Raw genomic sequence first — 20877 nt, 5'->3', positions numbered from 1 at the left:
AGTTAAAATGTATTGAGCATAATTTCCCTGTGTAGTTTAGTTACATTGAAGGGATAATGAGCGATATGACCAAACCAACTTTGTTCACCAATATGAGTATTAATAAAAGAAGGAAAGACCATGCCATTGAATGAAAACAGTAATACTGTTAAAATGAAAGCATGTTCTTGAAAACTGTAAAATACAACAGGTTTCTACTTCACTGTTTTGCCGTTATTAGTACTAACAAATCAAACCCTAATATTCAGATTGCACAGCATTTCATAGTCATCTGAAGGCCTATCATTCAAATTGTAAACGTAATTGGAGCTGATAACTGAACTCCAAAGTGGTTTTCTTTGGCTGGCTTGTTTGGGGTCAAAGTGGTTCACTTGAGTTTAACTGACACTCAAGCAGAAGTTCTCTCTTATTTTTTGCTGAATAAGTTAGAAAAATGTTCCAAGCATAGGTCCTTCTTGCAATATAATGAACCTTAACTTGGGAAATAAGCAGTGTGGAGAAATGGAATGTATGTTAAAAAGCAGATTAAATGGCACTTTATAAATACATATATATACATATAATACTTTATAAATACATATATATAATTTATATATATAAATATATAAATATAAATGTGTTTCAAGTAATGGTACCACCTTCCAACCACAAAAGAAATAAGAATGAGGCCAAAATGAGATACCTTGACAGGATATTTAATTATAGTCTACCCATACAACATTGCTACAACATCTGTGCATGCTTTCCATTGCTCTGACAGTGTTACATACAAAGAAGCTAACCTGAGGAAAATGCACAATTAAATGAAAAACCGAAACCCCAACCAAACAAAAGAACATAACCAGCCCTTATCTCCTTCCTCCCAACAAAACACCCATAGGAAAAAGCGTAAGGCAGTAGAAGGGGAGGCTGAACATGGAAGAAATAATTACTTTCTCCAGGTGTATATCTCCTTTCTTAGATGGTAAAGTACCCACATACATGGACACCTAATTAATTAACATAACTGCATTAATTAAAGTAACTGAAAATGTAACTTAGTGTACTTATTATCGTGCTGTCTGTCACATGAGAGGTTATATGGGGGAGTTAAAAGCTGCATGATCTCAACCTGTCTCATGTAGAAAAAAACCACAACCCTTGCCAAAACTCCACAGATAATACTGAACAGCGTAGCTGTTACTATCATTTGACTTCAAGATGAGTTTTTCTCATCCTTCTCAATCTAACATTGGAAAAATGAATACATACAATACAGCTTCCAGTTTCCTATAGGAAAGGAAGTTTCCACACAAATTCAGCATCATCCATGATTTAGTTGTCTTATTTGCTCCTGGCAGCATTCATATGATGCTCACTCCTCAGGGTCACAAAACATTACCCATCAACCTTCTGGTCTAATTATAATAATTATATTTCTTCATAAGGGAGCATAACTCTTCAGAATGGTCTTGGAGTTGCTGCCTGCCCAGAAAACATTAGCTTAAGCGTGCCATCAAAATACATATCATTACCTCATTCTATAGCAAAGCGGTTTTGAATTATTCCCCTCCGAGTATGAAGCCTGCGTACAGAACCAGGGAATTTTTCTTCTGCAAAAAGCTCTTGCTGATCATCAATATCGTTTTAGGTCACCCCTGAGGTTATTAACACCCTGGTACATAAAGTTTTCATCATCAACACATGGTAAACTAGTGAGATTTCTGTAGTATAACACTAACTTTTGCTACCAGCTTATTTGGGTTTTAACTGAGTAGCTTTGTTTTGCAAAATAAAATCATAGACAAAAGCAAATTTCTTACAGGTTCTGTATATAACAAACCAGACTTTGAAGTCAACACTATGAAACCCTCCTGTGGAATGATTTTCATTTTTCTGCTTGTAAGGCTGCAATGGAATAAAAGCAATTCTGAGAGCATAAAAGTAAACAAAACAAGTAATGGCAACAGCTCAGTTACAGATTACAGTCAGTCTACAGTGCAACCGACTTCACAGAGATTTTTTATTCTGCCTATGACTACTACCACAAATCCTTCTACTGTCAGTCATGCTGCACCAGTAACTACCACTACCAAAGAAAATGTAGTAAGAACAGAGATGAGCAGCTGGCAAAACAGCACACCCCTGAACTCCACTGATGGCACCACTTTATCTTCAAATGTCATTACGGTATCAAAAGATGGAATAACTAACTCCACCGCAAACTTCAACAGAAGTCCAACATCTTTAGCGATGTTTACAAAAATGACTGACTCTTCTGGAGCGACCCGAAGTGCTGTAGCTACTTCTACTTCCACAGTGACACCAAGTAACTCCAGAATCACCTATAGTACCTCTTCGGCTGTGGCGCTCCCCAGTGAGAGCTCTTCACTCAACCTCACGACATTGTTCCCCACCAGTATCACTCTGACATCACCCACAGTGATGCAGGACAGTCCTATGCCAAACTTAAACCCCATTCAGCAGACAACAGAGTTGAATCATAATTTCAGCAACCCTTCTACTGCATCATCTAATTCAAAAGATGCCAATGCAGGTAAATACCTAACTAAAGTCCAACTGGTTTAATAAAATAATTTGAATTAAATAATAAAAAGATGTTTTCTTCATTGAACAGGAGGCTTGATAGGATGTGTGAATTAATAGGTGACCGAGTACAGAATAAAACTAAAACTCAGCCCCCACGCCCCCCAAAAATAATAAAAAAATATAATTATCTACTCTTTACTTGTTTAACACTTCCAAGAGTGGGGGAACCTAATGACAGGTACTGTCCATTCACACTGGAGTGCACCTTCAAAGCAGTTGTGTAGAAAAAAACATTTAAAACATGTAACACATTAACTTATTTAAGTTCAGAAACTTTTGTGACCGAAGATGACTTCTTATAAATACTTCCAAAGGAATTAATCATTGTACATTTAATTATCAAGCTGAGGATGCGTGGGAAAACAATGGAACATAAAACTGTCACGGCACTTTTCTATCCTGCTGCTCTGAATCAGGTCTTCAGGAAAACAAAAGGAAAGATTAGAAGACACAGTAATTTTTTGCATTAATTAGCTTTCAAGCTGTTAACACAGGACTGAAAGGCTTATCCATCACATCCAGTAGAGTACAGTTTGTACTAAGAACTAAAGGAGCACCAGACTCTGATGTTTCTTATCATAGTTCTAATAATTACAACGTACCCAATTTTTAGATAATGTGACTGAAAAGGAAGCAGGGTGGGAGAGGCAAGTTTAGTTCCAAGAAAAACAGAATACTTTGAAGAAAAGTCTTACACAATCAGAGGAAAATCTTGGAGGAATGCAGTTATTCTCCTAACTGAGTAGGTGCAGAAAGCATTACTGGATTTCTTACCTTGCATACTCAAAAATTGGTACTCTAACAATCACTTGAAATTCAGAGGCTGCAATTTTAACTGCTGGCTTAAATATAAATAATTGCATTCAAAGAGTGATTGCTGTTTATTTCTTTAAACAAAAGGATAGTGGTTGATTCTGTAATTAAACCTGGAACCTTTTCATTTGACTAAAAACTCATGTAGCCTTTCTTTTTAAAACCTCCTTTATTCCCTTGAAAGTCAAGGATGGAGATGTCTCTTTTCTTTTACAATGGCAGAAAGTTTATGCAGAGAGGCTGGTTTAGTCATAGTCTGCACAGTGTTTCAGATCCTTGGTGGAAAGTCCCACGCCACAAAGCCCTCGACTGCTCCAAATCAAGAGTGAAGTATCTGGACTTACAGACTTATTATTTTCATTCAATTGTCTCTTTCTTTCTTTCTCTACTAGACAAAAACTACACAGAAAGAATAATAGCTGGTGTCATTGCAGGAGCCATTTTGGTATCGATATTAATTGGTCTGATTGGGTATTTTATATATGGTAAGAAAAGGTCTGAATCATTTTCCCACAGACGTCTTTATGATGATACAAGGAATGACCCAGGTAAGGAATAGCACAAGTGTTTTGCATAAGAACATTTTTTATTTCTGCACAGAACTGCTTAAATAGTCTGGTTTTATAGAGTTATTAGTAATTATGTCATCGACTTCAGTCAAGCTAGGTTTCAACTGACAGTACTTTATTATTTTAAAATTTTAGCTTAACCAATATTCCTCTTAACTCCCTGTCTCCTCCTTGCAAGTTATTTTTGTAACCTCTGAAATATCAGGAAATATCACATCTAGCATCAGTGAACCTGTTCAAAGAATTCTGGGTGAGTTCAAAACTGTATCTCAAAAGCTTTTGGAAACTTTGATTAACTGAAAAAGGTTAAACTACCTACTCATCCAGCTTCAATAACAAAATGAGGGATGAAGTTGTATCTGTTTTTAGGAGTTAAAATATTTTTAAGAGGTTTAAAAAGAGGATTGCTTTTGTCTTCTCCATGAATATGTATAAACTTGTATTAAAGCGTAATCTCACAGTCTCCAAACATTTATATCATGTTCCTGGACTTTATTTTTAAATGTTTAAACAAACACTGAGAGGCTAAACACACTTTTTTTTCTCATATAAAATCAAATCAAAATAAAACTCTGGCAATACGCCTTTTCTGGCTTGAATGCAAGAGCTGAAAGCTGCCAGAACGTCAGACTATGAGCTAGCTTTGGAAGCCAACCACCCATGTAGTGCTGAACGGGCATTGCTGGGAGGACGCACGCTCTCTTCAGAAGGTCGTGAATCATGCTCTTCACCTTTTGCTCCCCCCACGTAAGGAAGAGGTTAACCAGGCTCAGCTGCAAGGGACTGCTGAACTAAACTGTGAGGTACCCAGTGTATGGGGATAAGAATCTCTTAAGCAATAGATAAAAAATAATAATTACACTATCCTTTCAGTTCTCCACTTGGACAACTCACTTGGACCATATGACCCAAGTTTTGCATGTGCATCAGATGACAAAACCAGCACAGCAGACAAGGCTGAAGAAGACAACGCAGGGTGCCCATCCGATGGCATTCCTATGGCTGACATGACACCATCCCACTCCTCATCATAATGTTTGCTTCAGATTATATTCTCACCTGTTATCTATATGCTTTCATTTTCCCCCAGATGACCTGGCAGCTGTTATCTTACAGGCATTACTGTGCAAACAATGTTTTGGAAAGGAAAGGGAAAATCACAAGATACACTAATACACAACAAGCAGGGCCCAGCAGCAGAATATCTGCTCTTCTACTTTGTAACTAAATGATCAGCCTATGGTTTTCCTGGAAAGATATTACGCTTCCTTTCTTAGAAATAATATAGACAAATTGCACTCAGATAAAGTTCTGCCTTGTGTAAGTTTGGTCAAGAATGGAAACATTGTAACAGAGCAAAATTTGGCTAGGATTGCAATGATACTTTAGCATTGATACAAAAGAATTCCCAAATTTAACTAACTTGGGGTGAAACTACTCTGTCCAAATATAATTTCTGTCTGATAAATGACTCAGGGCATTATTTTCCCCACTCTACATTTGTACCTTCTTCAGTGAATATGACAAACAGAATTATATTTACTTGGATTACTCAGAGGTTGATGTTTGGTGGGGAGAATAAAATCTGAGTGACATGGACTACATTTAACCTTTGACTACGATGACAGAGTTAAAGTTACTATTGAAGGGAAGAAATGAAGACAAGCTTTGCTCTTCTGTCAAACTGATCTGTTGTTTGCAATGCAGGCTAGATCTGTAGAAATGATGTAAAAGGTTTTGGTACAGGTTAGACAGAAGAAATACTTATCTTAAAATGAAAGGAAAGGAATTATGTCTGCCATGTATATAGATATCCTAAAAAGCATGGTCCAGTTTTGTCCAGCTAAAGAGTAAAATTATGGCAGTATAGTGCAAATAATTGCATAGTGTATCTGTTTGCAATTACGAGACATGTCTAAATAGAAAGAAAGAACATGAAAAAGACATAGCTGTAAAGGCATAGAACAAACAAAGTGCAGAGAAAATAACTACTCACATGGGATAAATGCTTGTTACTATGACTGTTAAAATACTTCACTTAGTGTGTGGAGACTGTGGATCATGTCAATGGAGTTGTCTCACTGGAGTGAGAGTTATATGGTTGCGAATGTTGCAATGACAGTTTATTCAAATAAATATGTGAGTAATGTACGTGCACACACACACCAGAAACAACGGCAGTCATACTGCAAAGGAGTAAACCCGGTATTTATTTCAAAGTATTGAAAAGATTAAATAATTGAGTGCGTATGTGCAATGTTGCCACTCCTACAGTCATAAATCAGCACACTTCCCATCAAAACTGGAACCTGATTCCTGACATTGTACCCAACATGTTGCATAGCAGACTGACAACTGGAGACACATTCACCTATGTTAGGTGAGAGTATCACTCTGCTGCTCGAAATTAAGAAAAAAATCAATATTCAGCTTTCGTCTACCTTAGCACATAGACCATCTTTCCTGATAATGGCAAAGCAGGACATAAGCAAAATTCCTCCTTACATGTGAACCTTGGCCTCAGCTGAAAACAGAAAGAGATCTCTCTAAGGAGAACTTGAAGATAGAAGCTATCAGAGCTGCCTACATTGGTAGTGCAATGCATTTTAGGAATTTATGAAACTAATTATTAGTAACTGCAAGGCCATAACAGCACTGCTAGGAGCCAGTGAAGAAATACCACAGGCAAGCACTCAAAGTGTGTCCTTCCATTATATTGTGTTAATTTTTATCAATCTAATTATGAATTTTGCATGTATGTGCATGTGTCTATTTACCTCCTGGATGCTTTGCTTTTGTTTGTATAGTCCTTTCCTTTTATCAGGCCAGCCTCCAAAATTTGTGACATTTGTTTATCCTTCACTTTAAGTTAGAATCATTAATGGTTATTCATATGTATGACATAAATAAATCTGTTGTCTGCCATTTGATTCTATCTAAAGTTGTAAAACCTGGCTTGAATTCAGACAGTTGTATGTATGTCAACTGATGTTATTTTCTCAGGCTTTATATAGACAAACATTTATATTGGTAAAATTAATCACGTCTTGTTCCAATACCAGTCTTCCCTACTGTTCAGTGGCAAAATACTATTAGCTTCAGTGAAAGTTAATTCCATCAAGCATTTCATGCTGGAATCATTACATCTGTCTTACACAGCACGATTGCAATGACCTTCTAAGAAAGGCAAGACTGCTTTTGGTAACTCCTGTTCAACAGTGGCCTCTGTGGATATCACCCTGCTTGGCTTTGGGCCCTGTGACGTGATGTGTGCGATGTCAGAGTGAACATAATGAGATACTCAGACTCAGAATTTGAATATAAATATTAAAACTGTTGTAAGCACTTAACATCAAATCTTTCCTATACTTCCCTCTAATTAGCTCCCACAAAAACATTCTCATTTATTCTATAAGAATTCTCTACACGACATGATTTTTATACTGACTCCAGATCAGTAAATTAACCTACATGTTTGCCTCTAAAAAGGCTTCTGCCTGCCTGATATAAAATGCAGGCACATGATTCTGAGATGTTAAAGACAGCCATTACATTAATGATAAAAGGCATTATTTTCACCTACTACTAGCACAGAAAGTGAAGTTGATTTAAACTGAAGAAAAAGTTTGTGTGACAGAATCATAATCCTTCTTTTAAGTTTTATCAAGAGCTATCATCTCCCTTTACCCAGTAATCATATAAAATGGTCAGGTGAACTAAAATTACAAAACAAATAGAAATGTACTTACCCCAAATTGCCATGAAAATAGCAAAGAAAACAGTCCCTCCATTATCAAACAAATGTGTGACCTAAATAGAAAATAAATACATCAGGAACAAATAATTTCCACTTAATCTTTTGCCCCAAAGAATCCCAGAGAACATAACTGGTGGCAGAAACTAAAAGCTAAACATTTGAATAAGAAGTCCTACTTGCACGTTTCTTCTACCAAGGTTTGCCCCACTCTCTTTCAGTATAACTTGAACTCCAGTTTTCCAGCCCATCACCTCATGCACCTTCAGTCTATTTGTTTCACAGACACTAAGAGCTGCTCTGTCCATGCCCAAAAAAGCTAAAAATTCCTCCAGAATTCCTCTAATGTGCCAGGTCATATTCAACCCCAACATTTTCTATTTTAGGGCTTTTATAAGCTTAAAGAATGACTGTCTTTTCACTTTTCTTCCTCTGTATATTACTCAGTTAATGTCTCTTTTGATCCCATTTTCTTCTCCCAGGCCATCTGGCAATTTCTTTGCAGGTAAGAATGGTATATAATCCTTTTTATCTAGGCATCTCAGCTTCTCAAACTGTTGACATATTCTCCTTTTTAACAGGCTAGTGCCCCTACACTCCAACAAACATTAAATAAATTCTAAATACCTCCCCCTTCCCCAAAACATAACTCTAAATTGTGCACTTCATTTCTCCTCATGAATGCTTTCCCTTTTGTTGGATTTATCCCTTATCTTACTCTTATAAGATTTTTTTGGTCAGAACAGATGTTCTGTTCCAAAGTGCAAGGCTTACCCACAGAAAAAAGTAATAGTTTTTGCATGCCTATGGATCACTCTAAGCATCTGAGAGGGTGAATATCATGTCTCACATATTATGAAAACATCACAAATTATACTAAAAAATCCCCAGATTTTTTAATATTCAAGCCATAATATCAAAGAGTATTTAGGAAGCTAAAATTAACATCAGTGCACTTTCAATAGATTTAAGATTGCCAATTTGCAGCAATATAATTTTTCCAGGGATAACTGGCCTATATTTCTTCTAATGAGAGGTAGTTGTTGCTGAGTGTTAGTAAGCAAAGCACAGGCTTCAAATTTCTATTTGGAAAAAAAAAAAAAAGCACAAATCATTACAAAATAACAGAGCAAACCAAGTTATCATCAACAGGCATATGTTTGGATTTGAAGTGAGCTGAAAAAGAAATGAAAAAATGCTGCAAGTGGCTTTGATATGTATCATCCTAAACCATCCAGAAAATTAATGGTTATATCCCACTCTTGAAAATAAGAAGAGCATGTCCTGAAATGGAATATTCTTGAAAATATTTTTTTTTCTTTCATCGGTGCTGAACCTGTTGCTGAATTAAGGACCAATTTTTAAGCTTTTATCGTGAAAAGAAACCTGTCCTTAAGCCAACGGAAGGGCACAGGTAACCAGGTTTAGTCTGTGATCTTCTCTTATGTCTCTTATGTCTTAACGCCCAAAGCTGCTGTGGCCAGCGGGACCATTGTTCTGTAGAGGAGCCTGCCTGCACACTGGGGCTGACAGGTGCCTCGGGCAGGTTACCCAACCTGCTCCCAGGAGAGCTGCCAGCTGCAAGAACTCATCCTAACGACAGGTTTGGATTCTTCTAGAGAAGGCTGGCATCATTGCTTCTCTGCCTAACAAATAAAACTCAGGAAAGCAGAAAAAGCTGATGAGAACAGCATTGCTTGCCTCTATTTTATTTCTTATTGAGTAGAATTGTTATAATTTCGTGAGAAACCGTTATGAACCCGTATTTTATCTGTATGTCAGTTCTGTTTTTCTTTTTTTAAGGTTACCAGATAGTCACTTCCCCATTTGGGACTGGTTATCAATAAATCCAGTATCTCCGCTGCATGAATCGTACAGTAAGAACAACTGTACATACAAATACATCTTTTGCCTTGTTTTCCTTTTGCTTCCATATGGGAAAGCAGAAACATAACGGGTATTAGACTGAAAATGTGAGAGATGAATGAAAGCAGTACAACAAATCTGATGAACATTTTCAGTGTTGAATGTAGACCTGTGTGAGGATGTGATTTTGGATATTCTGCTCAGTAAAGAGGGCATCTTCCCAAGGGCATACAAAATGAACCAACCAACCAAAACTAACCCAGCAGAACTAAAGTTGCCAAAGGTAGAAGATACTTACCTGGCCCCCGATCTAGCACTGTCTTTATAAAAAGAGCTTGGGTGAAAGTCTTTCAGTACCAGAATTAAAATTTGACTGTCTTAAAGGCTAAATGTGTATTCTGAGACTCGTTGTTAACCAGAGGCCTCTAAGCAGAATTGAAACATCGTGGTGCCTGCTGCTGGTCCGTCAGCTACCTGACTGATATTCTCATTGTCATAGGAGACTTCAGGCATTTTAAATCCGCCCTGAATCAACATTATTAATGGTATTTATTGCTGCATTTGTTGCAAAACAACTTTTTAGTTTTAAAATTTTGGCATTATAAAATTGAAAACTAAATTTGTAAAATGTAAATATACATTATTTTCACAAATGTCAAATGTTTTTAGAATTTTCCTTTACAGATAATTTGGAATGTAGAGTTTTACTCAACATTGGTCCTATCTGTATGCAATATCAAAATCTAACACAAAATTGATTTTCTCTTTCACATCGCTGCAGTATGGTTGCAATGCCACGGCCCAGAGACAATCCCATTTTATAAATACAGGCTTCTGAGCTAGATTTATCTTATGGGTTAAAGAATTCCAAGAAAATGCCAAGGCTGCTTTTCCAGCATTATGAACATACCACACATCAAAACCTATTGCTCACTTGAAAAAACTGCATGTATACAGAGGTACTTGTGATTATTTAAGTTTGAAGGATAACTTCTTGTAGTGTAGCAAAATGTTTAGATGTGCAAGACCTTTGCATTAGTTTGACAGAGCAAAGCACATCACAGGCACATTGGACTAAAAAATTTCTTTAGGAGGAGCAGAAATTCAGCTCCAAAGTAAGCAAGGGAAACAGAGTGAGAAGTTAATTATACAGGAAAGCAGGAAAAACCTTCCCCAAAAAAGTTTTATTATTCAGGGGACTTGATAAATTGATGAAAATAATAAGGATTTAGGAAGGTATTGCTCACAGAAAGTAAAACAAATTTTACAATAATCTCTGATCATTTCAGAGCATTCCCTTAGTAGAAACATGAATTGCAAAGGCTGAAAAAACCTCTGGAGAGAAAGAACGTACTTTGCAGGAATCTTTGCTGAAACAAGAGCAGCCATTACACAATGAAAGTGGATCTTTAGACAATAATTATCTTGGTAGCAGTAAGACAATAATTACCTTGGCATATATGCAGCTTTCATTAAGCTTTTGTAGCGTGCAGTTGCGTTCACACATAGGGCACATGATGGTTTCATTTGCCTCGCAGATCTCTTTGCTTTAGTACGAGAGAGGAAAATAAAGGTTATAAAAAGGTTTTTAGCATACTTAAGATTTTCTGAGGCCAGGCCGTTTGTGGTCTCTATTTGTTAACAGTATGCGTACACCACAAAACCGGCTCAATAAAATAAATTAAAAGTGACTGTTAGGTTTGAAAAGCTTCATCTCACATCAGTGACCTGAAAACCATGGACGCTAGAGCAGTATGCAGTATTTTTGGGCATCCTGCTGCACTTCTCACACTTGTGAATATCCCATTCTCTCCCAAATACCACAAACAGAAGACCAAAACATTATTCACTGCCTTCAAACACATTTACTGCATATTTTTCTAAGTGACATAAAAGATACCAAACGGTAAGATGATGGACATCACTGGTATAGCTACACTATTTCAATCAACTTATCCCAGTTTACATCAGCTGAAGGTCTGTTCCACAGGATGACGCTGAGATCAGTCAGTCACATGTAAAAAACCACTGACAAGGATTTCTGGCAGCAGTATTTCAAGCCTTTGCATTTTTATTTGCTACAGAAGAACTGATGTATAGGGCTAATAAAAAAACCAGCAACCACCAAACAACCCACTTTAATGTCCTATTTTGGGGGAAAATATCTTCAAGCCGCATTAAGGATCCTAAGGTTTAGGAAGATGAAGTCACTGTCTTCACTGGGACCATTCATATTCAAAATGTAGTACATAATTATGTGTCTTGACAAAGGCAAAACAGAATTAACAGAAGTGCAAAAATTAATTTTAAGGCAAATTTTAACTGCAGTGAGTAAGCTTCCCAAAGAACCTCAGCAATCGCCTTTCCCTATCCTTTAGCAATGTTGATGTGCTTGAAACGATCCTATGACACACGAGGAAAGTAGCAGTATCAAACAAATGCCAGCAAATCCCCTCTAATTTGCTTTAAGAAACATTATGTTTTCACTCTCCTACTCATAAAAGCTGAATTTACAGTTCTAATACTGTACGGAAGTTTATGCTTATGTCCAAATGAGTGCACCTATTAAATCCTGTCTTTACATAACACTAAACAGAAATAAAAGATTCTGGTTGCCCAGATGCTACTTTTGTAGTCTTCGGTCATACTTCACATAGCATCACAGAATCACTAATTCACTGAAACCCTACAACACAAGGTGGTCCTGACAAAGAAATTCTCCTAAGTAACCCTTAAGCCAGAATGAGCACAGCAGTCATATCAGAGTTGCAGAGTAACAGAAATCTTAGTGTGTCATATCAGAGAATTTTCTTGCTTGCATTTTCAAAGTGATTAAGCACAAAAACAGTATTTCAACAGTATGTTATAATGGTTTGCCAATAATAAAAAATGTTGTCAAATATAAGGCCAAACTGTAATGTACTTTGAATTTAAGTTCCAACATTATAAATGTTAGATTTTCTGTATTATATACCTTGAGTTAAAATCTTGGTTTGTTTTTAATAACAAGAAATTTTACAAAATCACATTGACAGTGATAGGTCACAAGCTTTAGCACTACACTGCAAAGGCAGTAACATCTGTAACACAAGTGTTTGTGACAGGTGCTATGTTAACTGTTACTGCAACTCAAATCTGCAGTATAACAGAGCAAAATAAGCTTCTTTGTGCTGTCCTCACTGCTATATCTGAAATCTGCAATAAAAAAATAAAAATGCAAAGGCACCTCAAGCTATGCTGTGTTCATGCCTGCCCTTTCTGTTTGGCTGACAGCAAATGGACAACTTGCAACGGTGATAAATAATGATGGTATGGTATAAACCCATCTAAACAGAATTCTTTTAAACCATCACATTTATTTTTATATAGATGTGTAATAGCTTGACATCTAACTTAACAATAAAGATAGGTAATAGATATGGCACATAATTTGTTGAAAGAACCCAAACAAAGAAACTGCTATAGGACTATTTAAGCCCTTCCGTTTGACCACCACTCCACATCTCCCCCAGTTAAGCTCAAGGAGGGCAAATGGATCAAGATATAGTTAAAAGTATATGAAACAAGAAATACAAAATCAAGCTCTGCATTTTTGTTTCTGCATGTCTGAGCCCTATGAATATAATTCAATTGCTCTGGAAACTACTACGGAGGTTCTTCTATAGAGATTCTCTGGATTATTCTCTTGGCTACCTTCATCTCACAACCGAACCCCGCAATGAGCTGCAGACACTAATCCCAGTACCACCAGGGACCTTGGTGCTGGCTCCTGGCAGCCACACTATTACCCAACTTTATTCCAAACCCATACAATGAAAAGAACATCCTCCATTCCAATGTCCTTTCAGAGATACTGCCCATCTTACGCACTTGATTTGTGACAGGACAGAAAAATGCCCCAAATTGTGTAGAATGGAGAAACTTCTGTTTCTAAACATGGGATGTCCATGCATATTTGCTTATAATAGTGTCTAGTGCCTGATACCACAGTGTATATGCAGGTCCTACCATCTTATTTCACCTTCCTCCTCCCTACACACTTGAATCATCAAATGATTCAATCTTGACCTGAAAGTTTATTGTTTCCCTGAAAATGTAACTGAGGAAACAAGAGAGACACAGCGTGAGGGCAAAAGGCAGCACGAGAGGAGCACTCGCCCTGGGAAAGGAGGAAGGGTATCACCAAAAGGGAGCACGTATGCACCGATATGCACCACTTCCAACTTGCCCGTGGCAGCCACAGATGAATGACACACAGGTTCTGCCCTTCACCTTTGCCAGGCTGAGATGGGGTCCTGCCACAGGCCGCTATATATATTTATAAAATATCATTAATATGTATAGAAAAAGAGCCACCTGGTATCATGACAGAACCCAAGCTCGGAGCAGAGAGAGGCACTCATACACGTCATTAGACAAATCAGTTCTTAGGTGTGTATAACCCTCGCATTGCTGTACAAAACCTGTGGCTGGCATCGCAAGCAGTGTTTGGTTCTATGGCAATGCACGCTTGTGTAGTTGCTTATTCCTTCTGTGCTGAAACTGCTGGACCTCAGTGGAAAAACAAAAGGATGGGTTTGTGCCTGCAGCCACACGAGGGGGAATCATGGCAGCTCCCCGCACCCGAGTGGTGGAGGGACATCACTGAGGAAAGCATGCTTCTGCAAAATTGATTTCATCAGTCGCTAAGTTCAAATTTTGTGGTACACAAGACAGATGAAAAATAGGGGTTTTTTTGACAGAATTTATCACCCTGTAAATCAATACTTCCTAACATCCACTCCTTCCTAGCAACAAGTGTTAATAGAATAAAACCTGTTTCACACGAAACAGTGTTACACTGAATAATACTGAATGTGGGGCAATGGGGCAGTTACGACACTGCCATAATGTCCTGACACTAGGTTTAGATTCCTAATTGCCACTGGGTTTTCTGTCCCTAGATTTTGCCAGAATAACTTACCCAACCTTTCCTTCCAGAGGGCTGCTGAACACTGCATTTGCACACTGCAGTAGTAGCAGTGCTCAAAAGACAATGACGGATTATAAAACTGTTACATATGTTTATCTAGCAGTTTTCTTCAAACGACTGCAGAAACACTAGATAGATAATTTCACAGTCCCAGAATGTGTCAAGAATAAGAAGGTTTAGGTTGTGCAGTCTGTCTGCCTGCTAATGGATGAGTCCTGCCTGCTTGAGGTAGGAGGTTTCTGTCTAACTCTCACTAACCCGTCTAGGCTAGGCAAGCAGATATGGCAAGGAGCGGCATCTGTTATCACTGGCTTTTAGAATGGCCTCAGTACACAAGGTGATACAGAAAACATCTACATAGATTTTATCAGGCCAGTCACAATCAGCTGGAGTGAGTTAAGCTCTGTTCTGGAATCCATGTCTCACAGCAGATCTTACTGATCTGGTGACAGCATGCAGGGATGTGACAGTGCCCTGTCAGGACTCTGCAGGGGGCCTGCACAGATTCACACCTTCCGCCCAGAAGGAACAGATCCAGGTTACAGGTGTGGGGCTGCCACAGAGCACACAGCTAGGGCATTAACCCGCCCTCTGCCAGTATTGGGAAATGAACACTGGCTAACGTTAGCTATGCTAAATAGATAAACACTCCCCTCCCTGCGCAGGCATAGGAGGTATACGGTAGATCACCTAACTTTCAGGCTCTTGCTCTGTGTAACACAGCGCGATACCGAGGCACCTCAGGATGGGACCCAACACAAGCAGCCTCATCGGGGAGCAAAGTAAGATCTCTGTGTTCTGTCTGCAGCTACTCAGCAGCCGCCAAGGGGAAAAACTTGGCGAATGAAAACACAAAAGCTAGCCCACCTCTGCGCTTCTGCGATTTACACCCTGCAACCTTCAGCAAGCAATAAAACTGCGTCTGTCTGTCAAAAAAGCTGAGCAGGAGCCTTATCTCCAAGTCTTCTTGGGAGAAGTGTATGACACATATACAAACATGTAACAGCTTACAGTTTGAAAAAAAAAATTCTTAGAAGTTCTGTTCTTTCTTTTGGGCAGTGTCAATGCCAAATCTTTCTCTGCCACAGCAATGCCTAAAATATTACACTGTGCGTTGATAATGGTAGATTACAGCCCTTTGTTCCCCTTTTGTTGAAACCGTGCCATTGTACATGTGAAGAATACAAGATTTCCAGTTCAACAGTCCTAGTCCTGAGCTTTAAGAAGAGGCTGATCCTCTACTTTACATCCATTGCATTTTAAAAACCTTTATCATGCGAAACAACCCTTTTACATAGAACTATACCTTAAAGGAAGCATAGTTTCCTGGCTGATACATTTATTGCATTTAACGCAGTTTGAAGCTGTAAAGCCTCTCAGGAGTTTGCTGTAGGAAAGCAAGCCTAAAACCACCTCACTTACAGCACTGCAGAACTCAACAGCTCACTGTGAAACAGGAGACTGAAAAAGTTCTGTAGAGAAAATGTAAATAGCCCTGCTCAAAGCCCAGGAAACACTTCCTAGGAAATCTGACTCCAAGCACACTTACAGCCTAAGCACCCAAACCGCTTGGAGGAACAGTTGCAATTGCAAGTGCACCGATGCTGTTGTGTCTGATGACATCTAATGGAAAACTTTGTAATAAGGGTGCCTCCTCTGAAACTGTTCCTAAAAACACAGGGAGTACTTAACTTGAGCACCCTCATCACGATTTCTAATTTGACATAAACCCCTCTCCAGCAAAACCACAACAGTGAGAAACCTGAAAACTAAGTTCATGTCATGTAGTTGTAATCTCCCCCAAGCTGGGTCTCCTGTCTGCAGTTTACACTGACGTAGTTAAGAATTTTCTTAGACAAAAAGTTTGCCACAATTAAAAGTGAGAAACAAACAAAGGCATAGGCAAAAATAAGTTGAAGTTTGGCAACTGTACTACACTGTGGAAGTTATAGGCAAGATGAAGGTAAAGAGGGAGTATGACTGACTGTTTTTTCACCCGTTAGCCTTGACTGGAATGACAACCATCGCAGTACCCATGGCATCAGAATCAGTACTTGCTGTTTTTCCTTACAGAAAGAATGGGAATCACCGCAGCCGCTGTGACGGCTGTGAGTGGTACGCATCTAGCTTGATGCAAAGGAGATATACAAAGCAGATATACTTGACTGAAGAACCCAGTGTTTTATTTGGTTATTTTTACATGATTACCCTATCAGGAAAGCATATGTAAGTATAATAATGATCTCCGTTGTACCAGACTTTTCTTAATTTTCAATAAGCTATTAAGTTTTTAAATGGGATTTTACCTTACTTGGCTGGAATCCATCGTAAATAATCCATAAAGGAAAACAAAGAGTCCAACCAGGGCAGCAGGAATAAGCATTCCAGTATACCACCCCAACCAGGCAAAATATAGTCCAATTTTTTCACCAAAATATCGCCTGTGTGAAAAGGAAACACATATGTTTTTTAAAGTTAAAACTTATGATGACCTCTATCCATTTTCACAGTAGAATAATTCTCTTGAGGAACTACCATTACAAGTTTATACTAAAATTATCATTGGTTTATCAAAATGTTTTATTTCAGGCTAGTATAACATTTTAGTGGCACTAACTGCAGACTTACCAGAATGTATATTTCATACGGATATAACTGAAGTGTTCTGTAATTTTCATGTCCTTGTAATGACTAAGTAGATGTACTAGTTTCAACTTGATTAAATGTAGGATGTTTTATTTGTACACACAGATAATATATATACTCACACAGAAATTCAGGGAAGGGATAAAGTAAGTTGGGATGACGTAAAGTATTTCTTTATAAAATGCATTTATGATTGAAATATGTCATATAACATGATTCTCTATTATTAGAGAAAATAATGGACTGAAAACACAAGTTGAAAGCTGATCCCTGATTTTTCAAAATCTGTGTGTCTGTTGCCGGAAGAGATGAAGTAGCAGTGATCAGAAGGTCAGTCACAGACAATACTATTTGATTAGCACAGAATTGTCCCATGGCACATGCTCAGCTGCAGTCTTCAGTGAAATGGTACTGGGCACAATGTTTGGGTATGACTGTCAGATCAGGAATAAAAACTGACAGCAAGGAAAAATGAATGACTGGTATTCCATGTCAAAGACGAGGTAAGTATGAAACCCGAACATTTCAATTATTTAACTTCTATTGCATATATTTCTCTACTTTACATTTGGTAATCTATGACATTAATTATAAAATATACGAGCTGAAGTTTATTTAAACCCATGCAGAAATGTAATAATTAGGTTACATTTTCCCTCCACTGGATCTGGTAACTCTGACTGTCCATGTGGGTAAGTCTTTGCTCTCCAAGGGGCTCTCATGAGGGGCAACCGTCTCTGATCAGCACATCACTTCATGGGTTTGTGTTTTAAGTTTCACACTGCAAATTGTTAAGCAGCTGGATCTATGTGCCTTTTATGCAGCCTCATTTAAAATTAATAGCCCTGCACAAAAGAGCATCCAAAAGGAGCAATTTAAAGAATTCCAAGCTTATATGATAATATCGATAGCTAAATTTTACAAGGAAGCATAAGGATGAGGAATTTAGCAGTATTGTTAATACACTGTTACCAGGTAAATCGTATCACAGAAACAAGCTACTCTTCAAAGTACTAATACCTGATTAAATCGAGAGGTTGGTATTTGTACCACATTCCCCACCGTGCCCAACGCTCATATAAGAGGTGTCTGTGGTTCTGAGCTCCGTGTGTTTTGATGGGATGTCTGCTTTTGTGGCTTCCCTGAGAAATGCAAAGACATTAAAATATACTATTAGGCACTATGGAAAAGACACATTTCCTAGGTATTTTTTTACAATGTTAAAAGAGGAAATGTCTATATTTAATAAATAGGTCTCATATTATGGACATGTCTAGGCCATGTCATCTGGAGGCTTCATGCAGGCTTGGCAGAAGAGGCAGGGCTACATATGCTTCTGAAATGGACATTTTCTCTAAAGAATTAAATGACAGAACCACATTAGTACAAGACTACACAGAGATAATCAACTCTTTATATGGTTTCGAGTATTTCCACTTCACTAATATACTTATTTTTATGTTTCCATGTATTTCAGTTTTTAAAAATTGTTTTAGATGTTTGTGTTATCTGGTTTTCTCTCCCATAAAATTTCAGAAATTTCTGGTAGGTCAGCTTGGTTCTCCTCTCCCAAACATTTTCTATGGCTTTATTTAACTCCTGTTCACAAGTATAGAAAACCAGTCTTTCTGTGATATGTGTTTTCAGAGATGAGGGAAACAGCAGAACTGACGTTCGTTTCAAACCTACACAGGATGCTCAGAGGATTAAAAGCAAAACACAGAGCCAGGCTGAGCCAAGAGGAGTCCTTCCAGGCATGCCTGACATTTACAGACTGCCTGGCAGCCTGAAAGAATAGGCTTATGCTCACCAGTCGAAACGTAACGCACAGATTCATTAGAACCATCCTAATCAGAATCTCTTGTATTTGTAATTTTACCCCAATACTGAAGTAGGACAACTCCTTCAGTTGAACCTTTTTTTTCCCCAAAAAAACCCCACCACTCAGTTACGATAAAGAAAATCTTTCATCAAATAACTGCAAGTGAGGCAAATGATTTCCTGGGAAGAGCACAGAGCTTCCCAGAGCAGTACTTCAGAGTTAGGAATCAGACAGCTTCTCGACCCTGGTAGATCCAAGTAGTTTAACCATTTAGATTTTCATCATTTATTTGAAATCTTGAGCATTCCCTGCAACTCAAAGAAGACTATCTAATCATAGCAAAGAGTCCAATTCTACTTATTGACACCAAAGAAGAAGTAAAAAAAAAAAAAAATGCCAACACAGAGTGTGACCTTTGGAATAGCTAGGAACACCTAGGAATAGGATGTCAACTTCCTCTCACAGTCACCTGGATGAATGACTGCAATGCATAAAGCATTACCCAGTATTGCATATTTTTAAATCTCCTCCTCGCCACCACCCCCTGCACCTTTCTGCACTGTTTATCCATGAGTTCAAGTCTCAGCATTCCCACTGGGACTGAATTTTCATTCTCACTTGCTCATGTGAAAAAGAAAAAATGGGGGGGGGGGGAAACAGGAAAGAAAAATGGAGTTTTCAACCAGTAGCCCTTAGCACCAGTCAAGCAGCAATTAAGGTTAGAGCAGCTTAAAAATATGACTTCATTAACCTTACATGAAACTTTGAAACAATAGCTTATGCCATAATAAAGGAACATATACATTAAATGGATATGGCAGCATGGTTTTGACAGCCAGAGAAAGCTTCACAGGTTTTCCCTGAAGTCAGTAACGCACAGCTGAAGCATTAACAATGACATTGAATTATTTATCAAAAAGAGTCCTTCTCTGTATTCCCAGTATTTAATTATTAATACCATATTCAAAAAATTACTCTCAGCAATTTGTAAAGCATGGGTCAGTCCTTTGAAACGCAACACGAAGTCACCATATTCAGCCCCAGCAACCACAGAGTTCACAGCTGCAATTGCTGTGCTGCTGCTGGGCTTTCAAACGGCTGACGGTGCGTGGCATGCTTCTTTCTGTTCAGTATACAGAGACGGAAAACTTTCTGATGTCAAACACAAATTGTTCATTTACTTCATGGGTTCACAGCTTTCAGTAGACTTTAACCTGCTGAAGAAGATACCGTCAAGCAGAAGCTATCCAGAACTATTCAGAGAAGACTAAATGGGAAATGATTAACCAGTCTCCCTATGATGAAGTCCACAAGCTATTAGAAAACCAGAACATTTTGTAGGTGGCAGGCAAAAATAATTTAATACCACTAATTGGAAAAATCTGGAAAAAGTGATATTCTCCTTAAGACCTCTAAGACAATTAAGACCTCTTAAGACCTTAAGACAATGTCCAGATCACAAAAATAAATAAAGAATAATAATATTCTAGTTCAGTGACAAAATGCTCCAGGAAGTTATTATAATATATTATATACAAAAAAATTTAAAAAGCCAATATTAAAATAAGAGCTATAAATAATAAAAGCCTCAAAAAATTACAGGGTGAAATTAAAAGTTTGCAGGACAAAATTACCAATGAATTAGGATCTCAAAACATTAATGCAAGTTTTAATTTGAATATAAAGACAAACACAAAATTAAACAGATTACCTCATGTGGTGGAAATGCTGCTTCATATGTTCCATTATTTAATAATCTATTAATACCTAAAAAGAAAAAAAATATATTAGGTTTGATATATTTTTTTTTAAATTATTATTATGCATTTCATTTCAGGCAGTGTGA

At 37.8% G+C, this 20877-nt stretch overlaps 2 protein-coding genes across 4 annotated transcripts in view; one reads left to right on the top strand and one right to left on the bottom strand.

Moving 5' to 3' along the window:
• Positions 1–20877, bottom strand: part of ANO3 (anoctamin 3) — a 208011-nt gene that overhangs the window by 27627 nt on the left and 159507 nt on the right. For all 3 annotated transcript variants that reach the window (XM_080405111.1, XM_080405112.1, XM_080405113.1), the window contains 5 exons: positions 20743–20798; positions 18230–18351; positions 16870–17004; positions 11042–11138; positions 7721–7781 (listed from right to left, as the gene is read on the bottom strand). In XM_080405111.1, coding sequence (XP_080261237.1) covers positions 7721–7781; positions 11042–11138; positions 16870–17004; positions 18230–18351; positions 20743–20798 — 471 coding nt within the window. The remainder of the gene's footprint in view (positions 1–7720; positions 7782–11041; positions 11139–16869; positions 17005–18229; positions 18352–20742; positions 20799–20877) is intronic.
• MUC15 (mucin 15, cell surface associated) lies at positions 610–7634 on the top strand. Its single transcript, XM_080405117.1, has 3 exons — positions 610–2536; positions 3795–3950; positions 4845–7634. Exons 1-3 carry the CDS (start codon positions 1843–1845, stop codon positions 5003–5005), a joined length of 1011 nt encoding a protein of 336 aa, XP_080261243.1. The 5' UTR covers positions 610–1842; the 3' UTR covers positions 5006–7634.

Source organism: Falco punctatus (genome assembly GCF_963210335.1).
Source record: "Falco punctatus genome assembly, chromosome: 10".
Taxonomy (NCBI): Eukaryota; Metazoa; Chordata; class Aves; order Falconiformes; family Falconidae; genus Falco; species Falco punctatus.
This window is presented reverse-complemented; position numbering and strand designations above follow the sequence as displayed.